Source organism: Dermochelys coriacea, chromosome 2, assembly GCF_009764565.3.
Source record: "Dermochelys coriacea isolate rDerCor1 chromosome 2, rDerCor1.pri.v4, whole genome shotgun sequence".
In the NCBI taxonomy this organism is placed as follows: Eukaryota; Metazoa; Chordata; order Testudines; family Dermochelyidae; genus Dermochelys; species Dermochelys coriacea.
The window spans coordinates 22,610,683-22,634,126 of NC_050069.1; the positions used below are offsets into that span (position 1 = coordinate 22,610,683).

The 23,444-nt window shown below is 42.3% G+C and overlaps 1 protein-coding gene across 1 annotated transcript in view; it reads right to left on the minus strand.

Moving 5' to 3' along the window:
* Nucleotides 1-4,019: 4,019 nt before the first annotated feature.
* The window catches only part of FER1L6 (fer-1 like family member 6), a 107,762-nt gene continuing 88,337 nt past the window's right edge, over nt 4,020-23,444 (minus strand). The window contains exons 34-39 of the mRNA XM_038388273.2: nt 18,926-19,014; nt 16,201-16,299; nt 13,428-13,669; nt 9,398-9,561; nt 8,730-8,830; nt 4,020-6,204 (exon numbers count right to left, since the gene is read on the minus strand). Of these exons, the coding sequence (XP_038244201.2) occupies nt 6,021-6,204; nt 8,730-8,830; nt 9,398-9,561; nt 13,428-13,669; nt 16,201-16,299; nt 18,926-19,014 (879 nt within the window). The 3' untranslated portion in view covers nt 4,020-6,020. The remainder of the gene's footprint in view (nt 6,205-8,729; nt 8,831-9,397; nt 9,562-13,427; nt 13,670-16,200; nt 16,300-18,925; nt 19,015-23,444) is intronic.

The window sequence follows — 23,444 nt, forward strand, 5'->3', positions numbered from 1 at the left end:
AAACAGCAGAATATTATGTGGGATAGAGTTCCTTCCCCTTAACATCTTCTTTATGACCTAACTGAGGGAGAAGGGACAAATGGCCCATTCTAAGTGTATGCTTTCATTACCCGCCAGATTGGCGGGCAGCGATCGATCCAGCGGGGATCGATTTATCGCATCTAGTCTAGATGCAATAAATTGATTCCTGAGTGCTCTCCTGACGACTCCTTTACTCCAGCGCCGCAAGAGGTGCAGGCAGAGTCGATGGGGGAGCGGCAGCAGTTGACTCACCGTGGTGAAGACACCATGGTAAGTCGATCTAAGTATGTCGACTTCAGCTACGTTAGTCACATATCCGAAGTTGCATAACTTAGATCAATCCCCGACCCTCGCCCCCCCCCCCCCCCGCAGTGTAGACCAGGGCTAAGAGAATAGTATATAATTCTCTTAAGTTGTTGCATTTGCTGCTTAGATGTTCCAACGATAAGTCCCAAAGGAACGCAGAAGTGTGTTTTTAGAGCTTCAGTCACCGTGTTAAGTGCCACTTAGACAGATAAAGAACAGTTACTTACCTTACAGTAACTGTGGTTCTTTGAGATGTTCTGTCCACATGGATTGCACTCTTGGTGTGAATGCACCCCATGCATGAGACACCCCAGAATCTTTAAACCAGTAATGTTCATTGGAGCCAAGCAAGCCTCCTGCATGCCATAGTGCCACTCCTACCAAGGGCATGAAGTGTGGGATGGCCCCAAGCCAGTGAGTTCCTTCACCACCCTCAATCCTGGGGAAGATGGGTGGGTTGTGGGATCCACAGGGCCAGAACATCTCAAAGAACCACAGTTACTATAAGGTAAGTAATCATTCTTTCATCTTAAAGTATCTGTCCACATCTTGATCCCATGCTTGGTGATTGGCTGGGAGTTAACCTCCTAAAGAAGTGGGAGCTAGAAATTCTACTTAATAAGCATTAGTAGGACTTCCCTGCTGTTCTGGGCCACGGTGCTTGAAGCACCACAGGTCCGGCAGGAGTACTCTGAGAAAAACGAGGCTTACACAGCTGTGAGTTATTGGCTTTACTGAAAGCTAGTGACCCACCCGCAACGGGGACTCCAAGCGTTGAGTCACGAAGGCGGGGAATCCAGCACACCGGAGCTCTGCCTGGGATGGAGTCCAATGGAGGGGCAGACAGTCAGCGTTAATAAGCATTACACAAAAACAGCTCATGAATATAAAATTAGGTGCTTCTTAAAGGGGGGCTTTCTACTACCTGGCGAACGGCCATGCAAAGCAGCTATGTCCTTCAAGAACTATCTCCTACAATAACAAAGCAGCTATCTATGTCCCACAGTAGCCTCTCGGCTCGAGAAAGCAAAAGTTCCCTAGCTAGGCTGTAACAAAGTCTTCCGCAGTCCCTTACACCTGCCAAACTGGGCATCAGACCTAGGAGCTGACAATGGAGAATAAGGACTAGCAAAAATATGTACTGAGCTCCAAATGGCTGCACTACAAGTCTCAACTATAAGGACGCCTGAGCTCTAGCAGAATTAGATGTAACTTGCGAGTGGGGAGCCACTTTGTTCAAATCACATGAGAGCCTGTGGCAGGGCTCGCTCACCCTCGGAGCACCCCGTTGTGCTAGTGTAGGATTTTCCTGCTACGTTCAGCTCCATCACATCCTGCCGGCTGCCTACCTCTGGCCCCAGATCTTCTGAGTCTCAGCCCTCCAGCCAAGTCACCTACGTTCGGACCCCTTCCGGGGCACCATAAACAAGTCCAAGTCCAAGCAAAACTCCAAATGAAACTGAATAGTTCTTCTGCCTGAGTGTTACTCTGTCCTCAGCATAGAGAGGGCCAGCTATGAGTCTCACTCACCCTCCTTATTGAGGTAATTACCCAAAGAAAGTGGTCTTAATTGACAGCTGGTTCAAAGAATGTGGTGACATTGGTTCGAAAGGAGGAGGAAACATATGAATTAACCCTTGCAGAAATTTAGATACTTTAGGGTTTGAGAATACAGTGCAATTTTGTATAGGTGTGTGACAGGCTGATATTGTGGCCAAATGAACCATCAGTGAACTAACTGAGGATCCAGGTTGTTTTAAAGACAAGAGATAGTCCAGCATGTCAGGAATAGAAGTCTGCATCCGATGATGATGGCACTAAACAGCCCACTGTGAAAAACATTTGCATTTAAAGTGATATGTTCGTCTAGTGGAGGCTTTCCTGTTCTGAATCAAAATGTCCCAAACTTCTGCCAAACAGCTTCTGTCCACAAAGGCCAACCAACGAGCAACCAAACTGTTAGATACAGAGACAACAGGTCTGGGGGAAGGACTAGACAGTGAAGGACTGTTTGCATGATTCATCAGCTCAGAGAACCACAACTGGCAAAGCCTATCTGGTGCTGTGAGTACCAGTCAGGTTTTGTCTTGTCTCACCTTCCTGAGGACTCCGGGAATTAGTGGGAATGGTGGGAAGGCATATAGCAGATGACTGCTCCAGTGAATCAGGAAAGCATCCAACACGGAGCCTGGACTCATGCCTCCCTGAGAACAAAACATGATACTTTTTTCTTGTTGCTGGCAAAGAGATCTATGAGGGGGAACACCCTGCACCTGAAACACCTGAGGGAGAAGCATGTCCTTCAGAGCCCATTCGTGTATCGAGGTGTCCTTTCTGCTGAGGTGGGCTGCTAGATTGTTCTGCATGGGAAACCTTAATTCTGTCTGGCATTTCCTAACTTCGGAATTGTTGGCTTTGCCACCATTATTTGTATGTAATTTCCTAATTTAAAAAAAAACAGGGGAAAACCAAAAATTCCTCTACATGGAAACATAGTGATCCCCAACATACATCATCGGCAGGTTTTGGACCTTTAGAGCCACAGCACAAACCTCTACCACCTGAACTAATGGAGTAACTGGTAGCAATAGTAAGTTATCTTCTATGTGGATCGGTCACTAAAGAAGGGATGAGATACACATTCTGTCAGTGGGTTTCTCACCTATTGGTTAAGAGCAGAGGAATATAGAGATTGCAAACTCTGGGTTCTGAAAGGGAGTATTTTCTAGTGGTTATCTGCCCCTGTGCCTCCAGCCTGCCTCAGTTCTTTCCATTCCTATCTGACCACGCTACAGCTCTTGATCCAGTTCTAGTCCCTGTTCTTGCACAAATCCTGTTCCATCCTGCTCCAGCCTTGTCTTTGTCCTACTCTGACCTTGTTCCAGTCCTGTTACTGATCTGCTCCTGCCTTGCCTCTGCCTTCTGGCTCCCCTCCTGGGACTCTCGGACACTGATCACTCAGCTTCGACTTTTGCCTTATATCTGGACTCCAGCTAGAGTACTGATTTGGCTTGTTGATGGACTCTGATCTCAGTTCTAACCCTGACCTGTCCCTGGACCTGGTCCCAACCCTACATCTGGTGCCAATCTCCACTCCAACCCCTAGGCCTGACTACTGGGGGCCAGTGCCTGACACACTGTGACTCAGACACCTTTCTGAGTCACAATTCTGTTCCTGCTTCTTCCTTGCTCTGTGAGCTGGCTAGAAACTTGCTGCTGGCCTATACCAGCAGCTAGTTACAACACCTCCGTGCCAGCTCAGCTGCTCTGACCAACAAGGGCTTGGTCCTGTGCCCACTGAAGTCAATGGCAAACCTCCTGTTGATTTCAATGGTGCAGGAACAGGCTTCAGCCAGTCAAGAGTCTGTCCACCTCTTACTCCGACCACCTCCACCAGGAAGGAAAAAGCAGATACATAGCACCTGCTCATTGCTATATACCTAGACCCAGGGCGTGGTAGCCAGTGCATGGGTGCCAGAAGAATTCTTACTCCCCCATGTTGGCACATAATCAAAATCATACTCTAGTCCTAAAATCAGTAGGGAGGTGGGCACTTAGCACCTTGAAGGATCAGACCTATTGTCCTATACTTAGACAGTTCTGCTTAAAGAATCAGCATGTTGCCTTCCAGACTATTATAAGATGGTAGAAACTGTTCAGCTGAGCTTTTTTATTAAAATAATTTTATTTATACATAACACAATTAGCTCAATTAAATCATCATAATTCAAAGGTTCATAGACACAGAAAGGCTTATTAGGAGAAACAGGATTAGTACTTCAGTGTAATACACAGTTAAGTACACAGTGAGATAAAAACTAGCAGTGTTAGAGGAATACATTAAAAATGCCAGGCAAGTATGTACCGTACTGGGTTAGGGCCTCTTAAAGACGATGCAGAGTGATCTCAACTCTCATTGTGGTCAGTGGATACTGAGGGTGTGCAGCACCTGGCAGCATCACTTCCTTATCCTGTTAATGAGTAACTAGCGCAATCGCCATCTATTTATTTGTCATATTAAACACATAAAGGTAAAATATACCACGTGAAGGCCCCAGTCCAGCAGAGCACTTAAGCACATGTTTAATTTTAACAGGACTGCTCACACACTTAAAGTTAGCTTGTTAATGTTTATAACACACTTAGAATGTGAAAGCCACAAGAAATACTAAATCTTCTTGTCATTATGTTCATGAAGTTTAATCCCGTTTAAACGCAAAATGTTTGCTATTTGGCAGTTTGATTTATTTTCATTTTTTAAAATGACCTCAGTGCTTGCCAGATGGACAGCCCTGGAGAACCAATGCCCTCTCTAGCGCCCCAGAACAGGCAAAGCACCAGCAGTGACAATGCAAGCTTCCCCACACTGTCTTGCTAATGCGCTTCATATCTTCACATAGAAGGATCAACCTACCTTGAAGAGAGGAGAGCACATTTCAGGCTCTTTGCCCATTCAGTCTCAACTGTGTGGCAACACTACATCCAGATGATTCATTTGTATTACTATGTTAAAGTGTCCATGCTTTCCTGAACACACAAGAATAGCTAGTCCCTTAACCAGAGAGTTTACATTTTAATTGTTACTCGTATGGCTTTAGAATGGTGGAATGAATTTCTGGAAGGTCCATGTCTGTCTAACCAACTATCAGCCCATGGGGATTTTTATGGCTGTTAATTATTCATATTCATGGATTATAAAGCAAGAAGTGAACATTAGACCATTCTAGTCTGACCTCCTGTTATGACAATGTATAAAATGTTCTGGGTTTTGCCTGGGATGGGAGTTGTGTTATTGACTTTAGTGGGAACAGGATTTACCCCTTGTTTTTTAAATCCCCCATGACTTGTTCCAGCCTCCATCTTCTCTTTGTTTTCTTTCTCATTCTCGCTGTTCATCTAGCAGGTAGAGCGAATTCTCTTCTCAGTACAATGTTCCCACTACTTATGTAAGAGCCCTTTCTCTCTAGTGGACAATCTTTCCTGCATCTTTCTCCTTCACTAACTCTCAATAGGTTTTCAAACCACATCTGAAAATAGATTTCCCCCCCTTTTCCTATACCTCCTCATTCCTCTCTCCCTCACTGGTTATTTACATGAGGGCAATATCTTGAGATTTGGGAGCATAATACATTTATTTTAGAAATTTAAAAATGTGTATATGACAACAAAGGAGAGAATTTCACCTTTGATTTTCATGAACAAACTATCTTTAAAAATCATGTACATCAATATAAAATCATGAAAAAACATTAAAATCATCAGGTGCCACATTATGCAAAGAACACACAGGGCATCCTTTCTAGTTTTCATGTTTATTGAACATTTCTCTCTCAATATTTGATAATATAGATATAATATTAATTAATATTTACTCTTTATAACACAGTTTTTGTGCAATATCAAAGAATGTATTTTCACATTTAATCATGGACACAGAATAAAACTTTAAAATTTGTAATAAAGTTCTGGCAGTTCCTTAATGATAATGCACATCGTGGTTGCTTCTGAATAAGCAGCCAAAGGAGTAGAACGTTAAAATATTTTGAGTCAGTTTCATTTTCCTGAAATGAATGGTTATGTCTTTATCTTTATAATTGGCAGAATGTGTGTCAGGTTCATTAATTGTGAAGTCACGTTTTTATTTTTAACTGCAGTACTTGTGTATGATTAATTACAAGGAGAGATGTAATTGTCTAAGATCCTACAACAATCTTACGACTGATTGCACCAGGCAAAGTGTAAATGAAAAGCACCAAGAAGATCATCAGAATAATCAGAATCAGCGCAATGATGATGTACTTCTTGTAATTTCTCCAGATGAGGTGATACAAACACCTGAAAGGATTTGCAAACCAGGAGAAGGAAGTGTCTGGGCGGCTGAAGGGAAGAAAAGAGAAAAAATTGGTAAGCGCAGATCCAGACATTTCCAAAAGATATTGGAAAAATCTCATTATAAAACTCATGTTGTGTAAAAAATATCACTTACAAAAGGACCTTTTAACACCTTGGAATCCACTAAAAGTTCTGAATACTCAGAGCACTTCTGAAAGTGCTAAGCACCTTTGGATCACTCAACAATCCATCAGGAATAGAGAAAGTGAATAGGGGATGCATTATTTATCTCTTGACATAACACAAGAACCAGGAGTCATCCAATGAAATTAACAGGCAGAAGGTTTAAAACTAACATAAGGAAGTATTTCTTCACAGTATAGTCAACCTGTGGAACTTGTTGCCAGGGGACGGTGTGAAGGCCAAAAGAATAGTGAGGTTCAAAAAGGAATTAGATAAGTTTATGGAGGATAGGTCTGTCAATGACTATTAGGCAAGATGGTCAGAGAGACAATCCCATGCTGTGGGTGTCTCTAGACCTCTGACTGCCAAAAGCTGGGACTGGATGACAGGGAACGGATCACTCAATGATTGCCCTGTTCTGTTTATTCCCTCTAAAGCATCTGGCACAGGTCTCTGTCGGAAGACAGGATACTGGGGTTGATGAATCATTGGTCTGACCCAGTATGGCCATTCTTCTGTTCTTAACCACCAAATCTCATAACACACACCACGTGCTACTGTGAAGAGTGAAATGTATATTTTAAATTTCATAGTTATGCAAATTAAGACAAATCTAGGGGTCCTAATTTACATATTAACCTATAGCAAGTTTTAAATGTGAAGTTTAGAGGACATGTGCTTCTTGGGCCTGACCCAAAGTGGAAAGACTCCCACTGACGTCAATTGCCTTAGGATGAGAGTCCTAGTGAGTAGCCACTACAAATAATCTGCTTTCCTGGGGTTATAGTCACATTGCTAGATTTTTCAAACACGTATGGCACGTGTGAGTTAGTCCCAGCAGAGTGCTGGGAAGCCTTAGAATGGAATCCACTCGCATGCAATTTTAAAATCTGGGTCTTGACCAAACATTATTTGGGAATCTCTGGCCACCAAACCCCAGCAGCCAGATTGTGGTTGTTTTTGGCATGTGTGCACAGGGGTGGGAAAGGTACGAGGAACCTTTCCACTATGGAGGGGGCAACCAGAGCTGCAATCCAAAATTCTTCTGAGTGCCCAGATGCTTTTTCCTGCCCCACCACTAGAGCACATTCATCAAAAGAGGTGGGATCATGGCCCTGATCCTCTTCACGCAGCCCAGCAAAGCTGACTGGCTGCAGAGAAAAGTGCAAGTCACACCAACCAAGAGACAGTGTAGTAGCCATCTCCCAATTGCATGCCAGGGAGCTCTGGAAGACATTGTGCCTCTCTGACTTTAAAGGCCTTACCTCAGGATTGAACTGGGCCAGTGTCTGTCACTTGTGTATAATGGGACTATTCAGAGAACAAAATAGTATTTGGCATAATTCAAGGTAACAGAATACGTTTTTTTGAGATATTGCTTATTGATCTTATACCAAGTATACCCCAAGGTTGCAAAGATGTTACAATAAGGGAAATAAAATTAAAATGCTATATCATCATGAGTATTGTCTGCATATTTTTTCATAAAACGGTTGAAGTCTTGTAAATAATCTCATGGTCACCCACAAATGTCCTCCTGTAGAAGATCAGAAAATCTGGAGGCTCAACTGAACATCTTTTTGATGTAGAGAATGAAATTCTTCACCGGTTAAAATTACCACTTGTAATAAGATTTTAAAAATCTTTTGTAGTAGAGAATCTCATTTCAAATTCCTTGTCTTTCCCTAGCTCATCACTGTAACAGAATTAACTGCATAAACCTAAACTGATGACATGAAAGTTTTTCTGATTCAAAAAACTCAACTGGCAATTTTTTGAGAGTGGTGGAATTTGGTTAGATAAAAAGTTCATTCTGGACCTTTTGCTTTGTGAAAGGACTTTAAAAAAACCTTACACAGTCTTATGTTGAAAAATAGGTAGCCTCATTCTTTGACTGTGAAATTCAATAAGTGAATATAGATAGATGTGATAAAATTGCACCATTCCCATGTGCGCAGTCATTGGCATGTGTCTAATTTATGCATACAAATACCAGACATATATACACAAATCAGATTTGTGGATTCCTTCATGTATGGGCAAAGAATCCCTCAGATCTAATATTGAGAAGCAATCCCCTAGACATATAGGTTAGCAATGACAGGCATAGCAGATATTGATTAACATAACAATTGTGAAGCACTTAGCAAATATTAATTATTTAAGCCTAACGATATTCCTGTCAGATATTCTAGGTAAATATCATTACTCCACATTTTTATATCTGGGCAAACTGAGTCACAGAGAGGCTAACGGAGTCTGCTGGAGTTACATAAAAAGACAGTACCAGAGACAGAAGCAGACATAAGGAGCATTCCTGCTAAATTCCTTCCTCTAACCACTATACCAGCCTCCTTATCTCACTTAGTGAATATGCTCCCACTCACTTGGGTTTCTCCAAAGGCTCAGGTTCCTTCCGAGCTTTCCCTACAGGACTCTTCTCAGCTTCCTCTGCAGTGACTAAATGGAATTCAGCTTCCACTTTGCCCTACATCAGAGAGTAAATTTTGATTAATATCTGTTCAAATATTTAATCCAGAGTTATTAACCAATAACCATCCATGAACCAATTAGCACCCGTGAGACATTCACTAAAATAGATATGTCTAGTTTTAGATTAGTTGACTGAATAATAAAGAACTATATTCATTAATAGTCTGCTAGTAAAATTCAAGAATTGACAACCACAAGCATTGAGAAGCAATTCTTAATTTACCTTTCTTAGTTATTCTGAAGAGCCTATAACAATGTAATTTGATAAGGCTCACCCCCTAAATGTTAATACTGATAAAAATCATGTCTATTGGACCATCTCATAAAGTTATATCACTTGAATTATTAATGCTCTTTTTAATAACAGCCACAGATGCAGTCATGTAAAGTTAGGTTGTCCTACATGGAAGTTACAATACATAATATTACTGCTCAGCTGATCTATGTGAGATTCGTACTTTTCTGTCTCTTTGTAAGGTGCCTATCATCAGAGAATCTGTACATGAGAGAGGCACTTATGGTATCTTAGATTGCTCATTTTAATCATTAGTGATCTGCTTACAGTGAGATCCCCAGCTTTGATGAAAGGCCACCATCCTCTGACACGCTTTTGCTGAAATATGGATATCTTGTTTTCTTTACTTGTTGCTGTTACCATGCTGATGTCACAACTCTTGGCAGATTTTGCTGCTCGAGGAAATTCATTCAGTTTCATTTCAAGGGAGCCTGGGGAAAAATATACCATCTCTTAGACATTTCAGATATAAACACAATCAAAGAACAACCAATTAATTCATGCATAGCCTAGCTTGGAGACAACAGTAAACTACTCTGAGATCATATTTGTAGCTAAATATAATCTGCATGTATGGCCCCCATGTCTGTAGTATCTGAGTGCCTAACAGTTCACTTTGTTACTAAACACATGGCTCTTATTTAAATACACCTAGTTAGTTTTCTATCCAAACTGTTACTCAGCAAATACCCCAATCTTCCAAGGATCTGAGCAGTAGTTCTCAACGATATTGACAAAGCAACTGTGTGAACTCTGAAGGGTCCACCAAAGCTTTTGAAAAACATCATCAGAAGTTGGACAGATTAATCTGCCAAAATAAATGAGGATTTTTAACTTTCTTATTAAGACAGGCAAAGAAAGGTGATGTAGAACATTTGTTATTGATTTGTCTAGATTTCATTTTTGTTTCTATCTGGGTATGTTATAAAATCAGTATAAATGGAGCAGTGAACAGGAAGACAGCAAACATGAGTTCCTAAGGGAGTTCACAGAGAGAGCAGGATAACACACCCTGTCAGGATCCAGCAAGACTGGTCAAGTTTTTTAAAAGTGATTAGTCATCTAGGGTGCATCAGTTTTTTGGGTGCCTGACTTGAGACACTTTAAAAGGCCCTGATTCTCTGAAGTAAGGTTCTCAGCATGGTCTGAAAATTAGGCCACTTAAAGTGTCACAAGTTGGACATTTAGAAATGGAGGCACCGGAAATCAGGTTTTTGAAAACTGTGGCCAGCATGGCCAGAGAAAGCTGCCCTAGTGCATTAGTTTGAGGTGGAAAGCCAAGTAGTCTAATGCAGATGGTGTGCAATACTCATGCAGTTCAGGGCATCTCAATACCAGAAAGATGTTGACGCATCAAAAGGAATTCATGGAAGAAAAATAAAAATGGTTAAGGGAGTGAAGAAAATATTTATGAGAAGTGATTAGAAGGACTAAATGTGTATGGTCCTCCCATCTTCCCAGCTGGATGCAGGACTAATGGGGATGATTCACTTCCCATTGACTCATGGAGCTAGAAAGCTTCCAAAACACCCTTTACTTTCTCCATCCCTCCTTTTCTTCTGCCCAGTTCAGTCTCTTTCATATTGTATCATGTCACATTCAAATTGAAACTCTTCAGGGCAGGGACTGGAAGTGAAATCCCATCCCTAGTGAAGTGAATGAGAGTTTTGCCATTGATTTCAATGGGGCGAGGATTTCATCTCAGGTTTTTATTTATTTGAGATGCCACATTTTAGGCACTCAAAAAACCCAAACAATAATACAAGAAGAAGAATGTCTTGCTATGTTTAGAGCACAGTGCAACACAGATCAGCTTGCAAAAGACCTTCCTAAGCATCATCTCTCTCACACACATCCACCAAACCAAAACCCCATGAATCCACAACCTAATCTCCTGAGGCTGGAGCAGAACCATAGAATCATGGAAGCGTAGGACTGGAAGGCACCTCATCAGATCACCTAGTTCAGTTCCCTGCACTCAAGGCAGGACTACATAATAGTCCGGACAGATGTGTGTCTTACCTGTTCTTTAAAACCTTCAAAGATGGAGATTTCACAACCTCCCTAGGCAATTTATTCCACTGCTTCCACCGTGACAGTTAGGAAGTTTTTCCTAAAGTTCAGCCTAAACCGCCCTTACTGCAATTGTCATCCTCCTCCTTGTAACAGCCTTTTCACAGATTCATAGAATTATGGGACAGGAGGGGACCTTGAGAGGTCATCTAGTCCATTCCCCTACATTCATGGTACGACTAAGTATTATCTAGAACATTCCTCAGAGGTGTTTTATGTACTTCAAAACTGTTATCATATCCCGCCTCAGTCTTCTCTTCTCCAGACTAAACAAATCCATTTTTTTTTCAATCTTCCCTCATAGGTTGTATTTTCTAGACCAATAATCATTTTTGTTGCTCTCCTCTGGACTTTCTCATATTTGTCCACATCTTTCCTGAAATATGGCAAACAGAACTGGACACATTTCTCCAGCTGAGACCTTATCAGTGCAGAGTAGCATGGAAGAATTATTTCTCATGTCTTGCTTACAATACTCCTGCTAATACAACCCTGAATGTTGTTTGCTTTTTTTTGCAACAGTGTTACATTGTTGACTTATATTTAGCTTGTGGTCCACAAGATCCCTTTTGGTAGTACTTTTTCCTAGGCAGTCATTTCCCGTTTTATGTGTGTGACTTGATTGTTGCTTCCTAAATGAAGTACTTTGCATTTGTCCTTATTGAATTTTATCTTATTTACTTCAGACCATCCGCAGTTTGTCCAGATCATTTTGAATTTTACTCCTATCCTGCAAAGCACTTGCAACCCCTCCCAGCTTGGTATCGTCCGCAAACTTTATAAATTTACTCTCTATGCCATTATCTACATCATTTATGAAGACATTGAACAGAACTGGACCTAGAACTGATCCCTGCAGGACCCCACTCAATATGCCCTTCCAGCTTGCTTGTGAACCACTGATAATTACTCTCTGGGAACTGTTTTCAACCAGTTGTGCACCCACCTTATAGTAGCTTCATCTTTGCTGTATTTCCCTAGTTTGTTTATGAGAAGGTCATGCCAGACAGTATCAAAAGCCTTACTAAAGTCAAGTTATACCACATCTTCCACTTTTCCCCATTCACAAAGCTTGTTACCCTGTCAAAGAAAGCTATTAGGTTGATTTGACATGATTTGCTCTTGACAAATCCATTTTAACTTTTACTTATCACCTTATTATCATCTAGGCGTTTGAAAATTGATTGCTTGATTATTTGCTCCATTATCTTTCTGCAAAAAGAAAAGGAGTACTTGTGGCACCTTAGAGACTGACAAATTTATTTGAGCATAAGCTTTTGTGAGCTACAGCTCACTTCATCGGACATAGCTCACGAAAGCTTATGCTCAAATAAATTTGTTAGTCTCTACGGTGCCATAAGTACTTCTTTTCTTTTTGCGGCTGCTACTCTGAAACCTGTCATTATCTTTCTTGGTACTGAAGTTAAACTGACTGGCCTATAATTTCCCGGGTTTTCCTTATTCCCCTTTTTAATAAATTGGCACTATACTGGCACCATGCTAAAGTTTGAAGCTCCTGTATTAGATGCCTACCTACTACAGTAACTAGAGCAATATAAATATATAGATGAGACAGAGATATATAGATAAGTAAGAGAGGAGTATTTGTCTAAATGATATTTATAGGACATAAGAGAGAGGAATACGATATTTGATGCATGTAAAAACTAATTGTTTTGGGTGGTTTAAGGAGTAATGGAATGAACTGGAGTAAAAGATACTTTGGGATGAATATTAGGAAATATTTCCTAACAGTGACCTGTGTTAGTCTGGAATAATCGTTGAATGGGTATTGTGGAAATGCAGCCACCAGAGCAATTTTATTCTCAACTGTACAAAGCACTTGAGAACATACTCCTGGCAAATAAGATGAAAATCCTGCATTGTCAGGGAGATACTGATTGGCCTAAATCTACTCTTTTCATTGACAATCTCCAGACTTTGGTCCATATTAAGTAATGCCTGACATTATAGAAAAATGTGACTATCATTTAAATATGGGGGTTGGGTGGGACAACTTTTAATCAGCCTCCAAAAATATGCCAATCCGACCCATCCATTTGTGTAGCCAAAACCATATATGTGTTAGGCATTTTAGCTGTTAAGTGGATTCATGGAAAGCAATTGATAATTGGGCCTTAGATACCTCCTTCAACACTTTTTTACAAAATAAAGGTCTATGAAGATTTTAGCTGAAGTTCAGTTGGCTTCACTGTTTGCTTACCCAAGAAATCATCAGAAGAAAGTGTTTCAAAGTCCCAAACTTGGAGCACTAGCACTGCTGGCATTTTGCGTTCTGTCTTTTCCAAAGAAAATATATTTTCTTTCTTACTGACCACCATTTGTTTCTCAGCTGGGAGGTAGTGGAATGGAAACACAAAGCGCCAGTTGAAGTTCCCTTCTCCGGTCAAGGAGTTGTAATGCACATCTGTCTCCTGCTTGTCATCTTCCAGTCCCTTTAACCACCTATAGCATGCACACAGGTGAATACAGTAAGTTAATAGGGAAGCTGTATGGTGGGTATTCAAATTCAATTACAAGAATTTTTATTTATCAATCCTTTCTTTCATAATCAATGTTAGTATAGCATCTGGAAGGCTTAGGTGGTGGCTAATATCTAAAACACCATTCAAATGTGGCTCAGGCTTTCAGTGACTGAAAATCATGATCAAAAGTTTAGTGGGATAATGTGAATTTTATTTAGGTCAGACTTGTAAAATTCTAATTGCCCATTTACCAAAAACTAATCATTAAAAATATTTTTATGGACAAGCAAACTATCATGAGTGTTTTCATTATCAGTCACCACGATAAAAATTATATGAGTAGATTTTGTGCCTTAGCTGGTAGACTTCCTGACAGTCTCAGATGCTGATTTAGATACTTGGTGTTAGAATCAAAATTATTTGTATCTGCAAGTGCTCTAGAGCGAAGGATGTCAGGTGCAAGCATGGCTGACTTGTTTCTCCAAATTTTCTTCTAGTTTGTTCTTGTTTACTGATGCATCACAAACAATGTATCATGTGCAAAGGAATATTACAAAAAATCCATATTATGCTTCTCTAAAAATACATATCTTTTGGAGATACCCATTCATTTATGAATGTATCTACTTGGTTTTTAGTTCTGCAGATGATTGGCTATAATTTCCAATCAATATTTAAAAGTTTGCACCACATCCAAAAAAGTTAACCAGTACTCATGAGTGGCAATTTTATAAAAAGGTGATTCAAAAATATGAACAGTTTCAAAGGTGGCATTAAGGACATAAGAACGATCATACTGGGTCAGACCAATGGTCCCTTTAGCCTGGTATCCTGTCTTCCAACAGTAGCAATGCCAACTGCTTCAGAGAGAATGAACAGAACAGGGCAATTTTTGAGTGATCCATCCCCTGTCATCCGGCCCCAGCTTCTGGAAGTCAGAGGCTAGGGACACCCAGAGCATCGGGTTGCATCCCTGACCATCTTGACTAATAGCCATTGATATACCTATCCTCCATGATCTTATCTAGTTATTTCTGAACCAAGTTATAGCTTTGGCATTCACAATATCTCCTGGCAATGAGTTCTACAGGTTGACTGTGCGTTGTGTGAAGAAGTACTTCCTTTTGTTTGTTTTAAACCTGCTGCCTATTAATTTCATTGGGTGACCCCTGGTTCTTGTGTTATGTAAAGGAGTAAATAACACTTCCCTATTCACTTTCTCCACACCATTCATGATTTTATAAATTTCTATCATATCCCCCCTCTGTTATCCCTTTTCTAAGCTGAAAAGTTCAAGTCTTTTTAATCTCTCCTCATACAGAAGCTGTTCCATATCCCTAATCATTTCTGTTGCCCTTCTCTGTACCTTTTCCATATCTAATGTATCTTTTTTTAGATGGAACAACTAGAACTGCACACAGTATTCAAGGTATGGGCATACCACAGGTTTATATAGTAGCATTATGATATTTATTGTCTTATTATCTATCCCTTTACTAATTGTTCCTAACATTCTGTTAGCTTTTTTGATGCTGCTGCACATTGAGGGATATTTTCTGAGAACTATCCACAATGACTCCAAGATCTCTTTCTTGAGTGGTAACAGCTAATTTAGACCCCATCATTTTGTCTGTACAATTGGAATTATGTTTTCCAACGTGCATTACTTTGCATTATCAACACTGAATCTCATCTGCCATTTTGTTGCCCGATCACTCAGTTTTGTGAGATCCCTTTGTAACTCCTCACAGTCTGCTTTGGACTTCACTATCATGAGTAACTTTGCACCAGTGTAATAGCAACAGGAAAGATAAGCTATAAAATGCCAATGAACAATTCTTCACGCACACTCTTCCCTGCCATTCATTCTGACATACTTCAGTCAACAAATAGCTGGTTAGAATGGATTTCCCACACAAATCTCCGATGATACTTCTCATTTTCTTTTATTACTAACTTCACTAAGGTGGTTATAATTCCTCTCAACTCATTATGTAACATCTGTAAGCCAGGGGTACTGGAATAATGTGTACAGTGGAGGTGCTGAGAGCCATTGAAGCAAACTGTAAACCTTGTATCTGATGGAAACCACTTCAAGCCCAGGGGCGCAGCAGCATCCCCAGCACCCCTAGTTCCAGCATCTATGCTATAAGCCCTTCAAATTTAAAATACTGTAGGCATTTGCATTTAACCCATGACATTTTGGACTTGATTCTCTACTCACACCAAGTGAATGGCGCTACTCCTGATTTTATTCTGTGTGAGTAGTGAATTAGGTCTAATGAGGCTATATTTAAAGGTGAGAGGACTAACTAGTTTCCAGAATGGCTGGCTATTTTTGGCCAGCAAATTATCAAGATTCCAGAAATGTCTCACAAGGAGAACAGCCTTGTTAATACAACCCATAAGTTCTGTGACTCTGGTCTTTAATGGATGGCTTGAATCAGACATTAATTGTCCTCTCAAAGAATAAATGAAGAGATGCAAAAAATGATATCCAGATGAACGCACCCTTTTACATAGATGTCACTTGATTTTTGTCCTGTGAAGATATTCTCATCCTCTAAAATTACATCTTCTGTATTCCAGATGATTACTCTCAATTCATAACTGAAAAAGAAAGAAACCAACATTTTGTATATTTCAATTCACAGTAGCAAAAGGCCTTCTAGTTGATTTAATTTCATCCTTCCTGAGTACACATAGGGCCTGAGTCTAATCAGACCCTGGTATGAATCATTAGCAATTTCCTTAACATAAAGAATGTTATGTTGATGTAAAACTGGTTTGAAGAATGGGATCAGACTCAGACTCCTTGTGTCTATTGTAGTCTCTTGTGATATAATAGAATTAGGAACTGTTCTCTTAGCTCATGAGAACGCAGAGGGACAGTAGGTGTCACTGGCAGCCTCAGAACAGTGGAAAATTCCTCGCTGGTTGTTTGCCTATGTTCTTTTTTTAATTCTGATCACAAAAATACTGCAATGAAACAGGCCTAGACTGGACTGAGCAACATCATCTGAGCATCCACAAAATACTGAGTAACTTGCCAATGAGGGCAAAACCCATTTAGGCAGACAGGGGGGTCTCCTTTTCAGAGATTTTGTTGTTGACAGTATATGATATTTTGTGTAATCTAGTATATGAAAAAGGAGGAAAAATACTATTCAGAAACACCTTTAAGGAGCACGGATAAATGTAATCTCCAGGAGAGACTTTTATAGCACCATCCAGGAAAGGGAATGAACTCCTCTGCACTCTTGTATGCTGTAGGTGTTGGGAGCCTTAGAAACATGTATATCTACCTGTTTGTCTTGCACTATTTCTATGCACCTTTTTTCAGGCTAATTGGCAAACAGCATTGTCCAAAGTCAAGGTCTTGCAGAAATATAAACCTCTCTGATGATTAACATTTCAACAACATTTGTCTATGTTTCCATAGACTGCAGCATGGCAGCAACATTTTGTTCTTGCAAATATTATTAGGTGCAAATCTTTCTGGTTTGAAAAATTCACAGCTGATAAATAGCCTCACATAAAATGCTTGTATAAAGAAAGCATTTGTTAGACAGTCTCCTTTTTGATCAAATTATGGACCTTACTTAATTCGGCACAGACAGGAGCAAAGTGTTATTTTTTTATTGCATCATCTTTTGTTTGAACATAAATAATGCAGACATTGCTTCTGCAAAACTGTTCCAGACATAAAGATTACCTAAGATTAATTACCTTATTAAAATATCTCATTAAAGTTTATTTGGGATGAACCATGAATTCTCCTAGTCATTTGTCATTTATTATCTATCAAACACTAACAGCGAGGTTGACTCATCTAATGCAATGTCAGAGTAGGATATACATCTGCCTGAATTACAAAGACGCTTACTATTCCAAACAAATCTCTCTCTGCGGTCTCCTTTTGTGCTTCTTCTCCTCATTCTTGCCCAAAGTAGTGAAAATCCCTCAGGTACAATAATACGAGATGGAAGATCTTGACCAACGGTCAAGTACGTTATGTATTTGAGAGAGCTAATGTGACATAGAGACTAAATTATAACTTTGGAGTTAGAGTTCAGTGGAGGGATAATAACTTTAAGACTCACTGCAGCTGCCTCTTGTACTTTCATCTTTTTACCACTGTTGAATGAATCACATGAAGTCTTTAAATCAAGATTGGATGCTTTTATAAAAGATATGCTATAGCTCAAATAGAAGTTATGGATTGATGCAGAAACTACCGGTAAGATTCTAAGTCCTGTGTGTAACACTGACAGACTCCAGTCGTTAGTGGGCGGAATCAAACCTGGGACCTCTGGAGCTTAGTGTATGAGTCTCTATGGTATGAGTTAAAAGCCACATGGCCCTTAGCTAAGGCTGTAGCAAACTCATTAAACTCTAAGTGGTCTCGGTGCCACTAGAGGGGACAGAGCACCATACCCTGGAGGTATGTGGGTTACATACTTCCCCTACGTGAGGAAGCGCGTCCTGAGCTTCAAAGACTTCCCAGCTGAAATCCCAGACGAGCCCCCACTTGTAACACCAACAGGCCCCAGTTGTCAGCGGGTGGGATTGAACCTGGGAAATCTGAAACTTAGTGTATGAGCTGCTACTGCATGAGCTAAAAGCCACATGGCCCTTAGTTAAGGCGGTAGTACAGTAATTAATTTCTAAGTGGTCTTGGTGCCACTAGAGCAGACAGAACACCCAAGAGGTGTGTGGGTTACATGTATTATGCAGGAGCTCAGACTAAATGATCATAATGGTCCTTTCTGGCTTTAAAGTCTATGAATCTATGGCATTGTTTCTCAGTTTAAATAATATTTTATAATATTAAAATAAATATTAAATAATATTTCTTACCAGACATTGGGTCTTTTTTATATGGCCTTGCAGTGCGGACTACAGAGGTGTGAACTGCAGCATGCGCTGAAGTGTTGTGCTGTACCTGCCCCATACAGTCTCTGCTAGCACCAACCAAAAGGTACCTACTTCATGTTAATGCAGTCCTGTTTGAAATGAGACTATGAACCAACATGAACTAGATACCTTTTACCTGATACTAGTTCAGCCGGGTGTGCATGAGGCAGTTACAGCACACCACTTCAGAGCGTGGTGAAATTCACACCCCAATCTTCCACACTGTGGGGGTCATGTAGAAAAGCCCTTTTGAAAGATTCAGTATTTGCAGGAGGATGCCAGTACACTGACAGCACAAGAGGAACGCGCTCTGAATTACCCTTTCGGTTTCCTTGGTGAAATATCAACAGGCGGTCCTGGCGGAGGCATATCTTTGGGAAACATGTCCACCCACATCTGCACACGACCCTTTAAGAAAAGAAACAAGCAATATTGTCACCCTTCTTTAGTGAGAATTTTAAATAGCACTAAAAATTCATGCTAAGTTCAAAAGGCTTCGCAAGCAAATTTTCTTCTAGAAAATACCATCCAAGTCATGACAGTATTTGTGGCTGCCCTATGTATTTTTCATATACAGAATCTATATTAGTGGTATGTGATCACACCAAGAATCAACATTTCAGCCAGCGGTCCCAGAGCAGCGCTTATATTTTATGATTTTGTGGTTGGTTCTTTGGACTTCCCCTCCCTACACTAAAGTTATTCATCTGTGTGGGGGGCCTGGTGCATCACTGCTGTCTGCCTCCGATCCTGCACTGTGTGCTCTAACCTCAATAGAATTGGGTTGCTCCAAACCCGAGTCTTCTGATTCTCTCGTAACTCATATTGACAGTGGGGAAACCTCCATGCTGATACCGCTTCACTTCTATTTCTACTTATTTTATTACATGTGTTTATATGGGGCCAGATGTTTATCGGAGAGCTAAACCAGAACCATGTTTCTATTTCTATAGCCAAACTCAAACTTGATCCTGCTGTAGGATTCTGATATGTTCAGAAGTTTAACATTTTCATTTGCTTTCCACTCTTGGGTTCCTACCAGCACAGGACATGGTGAAACACCACAAAAAATGGTTACTCACCTTTTTGTAACTATTGTTCTTCGAGATGTGTTGTTCACGTCCATTCCAATCAGGTGCACGTGTGCCACATGCACAGTCATCGGAAAGTTTTTCCCTTAGCAGCTCCCTTTGGGTTAACTGTGGAGCCCCCTGGAGTGGTGCCTTCATGGCACTCAATATATGACCCCGCTGACCCAATCCGCCTTCAGTTCCTTCTTGCCAGCTACTCCAACAGAGGGGAAGGAGGGTGGGTATTGGAATAGACACGAACAACATCTCGAAGAACAACCGTTATGAGAAGGTGAGTAACCATTTTTTCTTCTTCGAATGTTTGTTCACATCGATTTCAATCAGGTGACTCTCAAGCTTTCCCCAGAGGTGGGGTCGGAGTTAAGGAATCTCTGATTGGAACACCGCTCTGCCAAATGCTGCATCATCTCTGTCATGCCAGGTGATAACATAGTGACTTGTAAACATATGCACCGATGACCAGGTTGCAGCTCTGAAGATCTCTTGAATGGGGATCCGGGCCAGGAAAGCAGCTGATGAGGCCTGTGCCCTTGTAGAGTGTGTTGTAATATCCAGGGCTGGGACTTTAGCCAGCTCGTAGCATGTGAGGATGCAGTCCATAATCCAGGAAGAACTGTGTTAGGAAGAGATTGGGAGCCCTTTCATCTGGTCTGCCACCACCATGAATAGTTGGTTCTATTTCCTGAAAGGCTTAGTGTGCTTGATGTAGAATGCTAGTGCGCGCCGGACATCCAGTGAGTGAAGCCTCTGTTCCCATGCACCTGTATGAGGCTTGGGACAAAGACTGGTAAAGACTGGTGCATTTGGCTAGTATGAAATTGGGACACTACCTTGGGAAGGATGACTGGGTGAGGCCTGAGTTGACCCTTGTCCTTGTGGAAGACCGTGTAGGATGGGTTGGAGGTTAGTGCTTTTAACTCAGACACCCCCTAGCTGATGTAATGGCGACCAGGAATGCCACCTTCCACAACAAATAGAGAAGGGAGCAAGTAGCCAGCGGTTTGAAAGGGGGCCCCATTAGTCTTGAGAGGACCAGATTAAGGTCCCATGCAGGCACAGGTTGTTAAACCTGTGGATATAATCTTTCCAGGCCCTTGAGGAAACGCCCTACCATCATAGGGTTGGTGAACAAGGAATGCCCCAACTCTCTTGGGTGGAAGGCAGAGATAGCAGCGAGGTGTACCCTGATGGATGACCCTGCCAGGCCCTGTTGTTTCAGGTACAGGAGGTAATCCAGGATGAGTGGTAAAAGCAGCTAGAGTGGAGATGTGTGATGTTGGGCACACCAGCAAGTGAACCTTTTCCACGTAGCTAGATAAGTGGCCTGGTGGATGGTTTTCTGCTGCCAAGCAGAACCTTTCTTACAGGTTCTGAGCACCAGAGCTCCATTGGATTTAACCGTGAAGCTTCCAAGCTGTGAGATGGAGGGACTGGAGGTCTGGGTGGTAAAGGCGACCATGGTCCTGTGTGATCAGATCGGGGAAAAGTGGTAACACGATCAGGGTGTCCACTGACAGCTGCAGAAGCGTGGTGTACCAATGTTGGCAATGCCACCTGGGGCCAGCAGGATTACCTTTGCCTTGTCTTTGTGGATCTTGATCAGCACCTCGTGCACAAGTGGAATCAGTGGAAAGACATACATGAGGCGTTCTCCCCAGGGTAGCAGGAATGCATCCGAGATCGAACCCAGGCTATGCTTCTTGAAGTAGAATGTTGGGCAATTTCTGTTGCTCCAGGTGGCAAAAAGATCGACCTGGGGAAACCTCCCCCCCCTTGGAAGATGGAATGTGTGACATCTGGATGGATGGTCCACTCGTGGTTGCGGAACAACCTGCTGAGGTGGTCTGCTAGTTCGTTCTGCAATCCCGGGAGATATGACACCTTCCGGGTGACTGGAGTGGACTATACAGAACTCCCATAGCTGGACGGCTTCCTGGCATAGGGAAAACATGGCATTTGTGTTGTCAGTCATCACTGCCACACACTGTCCTTGTAATCGGGACAGGAAGGTGTGGCTGGCTAGCCGCACCGCTCTGAGTTCCTTGATATTGATACTGAGTGAGAGGTTGTCCTGCGACCATAGGCCCTGTGTTCGGAGATCTCCCACGTGAGTGCCCCAACCCAGAGCTGACGCATCCATTATTAGGAACAGAGAAGGAAGTGGGCTGTTGAAGCGAATGCCTTCGCAGACAGTCCAAGGGTCGAGCCACCAACAGAGGGACTTGAGTACATGTTCTGGCACCGACAACACTGAGCCCAGGCTGTCTCGTGCTGGACGATAGGTTGAAGCGAGCCATGCCTTAGAGTGGTCTAAGCCTAAGTCTGGCATGTCTGACCACATAAATACAGGCTGCCATGTGGCAGAGGAGACTCAGGCATCCCCTTGTTGCCATCACCTTGGGGTATCACCTGAGGCTTTGGATCATGTCTGTCATCACTTGGAATGGTGCCTCTGGCAGGACTGCCCTTGCTTGCCCTGAGTCAAGCATCATCCCAATGAATTCTATTCTTTGGGTCAGTGACAAGGTCAACTTGTTCATGTTGAGGAGTCCCAGCCTCTCGAAAGTAGCTCTGACTAGTTGGACTTGAGACTCCGCCTATTCCCTGGAGAGCCAGTCGTCCAGGTAGGGATACCCCTGAACCTGCCTCCTGCAAAGAAAGACAGCGATCACCAACATGTACTTGGTGAAGACTTGGGGGGTCATCGATAGGCCAAATGGGAGAACTGTGTACTGATAATGTTTGTGGTTGACAACAAACCGCAGAAATCATCTGTGCGCAGGCCGAATGGATATGTGAAAATATATGTCCTTCATGTCGAGGGCAGCGTATCAGTCTCCCGGTTCCAAGCAGGGGATGATTGTGCTCAGGGAGACCACGAGGAACTTCAGCTCAACCAAGAACTGGTTGAGTCCCTGAAGATGCCAGAGACTGATGCCGCTACGATGGTGCTGGAGACCAGTGCCACTTAGCCCGTGCTGGAGACTAAGCCGGGAAACCACACACAGGGTCCCGAGCTGGGGAACGGTGACTCGGTGATGGTGAACCCAAGTGGTGCTGAAGTGAATGTTGCCACGTCGAAGAGGGTGATTGCCGCATCATGGCCAACTTGCCCCTACATGGTGCCGGATGTAGCGGCACCGGAGGCTTTTCCCTGATAGCCAGAGGTTGCAGGGCCATCATTGCTATTAGGTACCTCGTGGCTTCAAAAGTGCCTGGGGTGGAAGGAGACTCCAATTCCTTCAACTGGCACTGTCTGTCCAGGGAGTCACTGGACTCAATGGTCCCTTCCAGGGAACCAAAGTCAACGGTGCTGACTCCTGGTCCTTGGGCACTGGGTGCTCCTTCATGGGACACACTGCTGTTGTGCCTGGCACTGCCTTTAGCACCGGGGAATGACCCCAGTCCATCTTATTGTGTCACTTGTGTGGCACTGGTGAGTGCGAACAGTGCCTGGTTGAAAATACCACTTGCAATGCCAGGAAGTGCTGGTGCCGAGGGTCTCTTGTGTCAGAGTCTTTGCTCGACGCCATGTTACACATTGAGGCTGGGGCGCTCCATGGCGGGCTGCAGATGGAGAATGGACCCCATCAGAAGTTGTTTCAGCCAGAAATCCTGCTCTTTCTTCATCCTAGGGCGGAAAGACCTGCAGATTTTGCACCTGTCTGTTTGGTGCTCTTCCCCCAGACACGCACCGTGGGGGTAGCCCGTTGGCATGGGCTTCCCACAGGTCCCGCAAGATTTAAA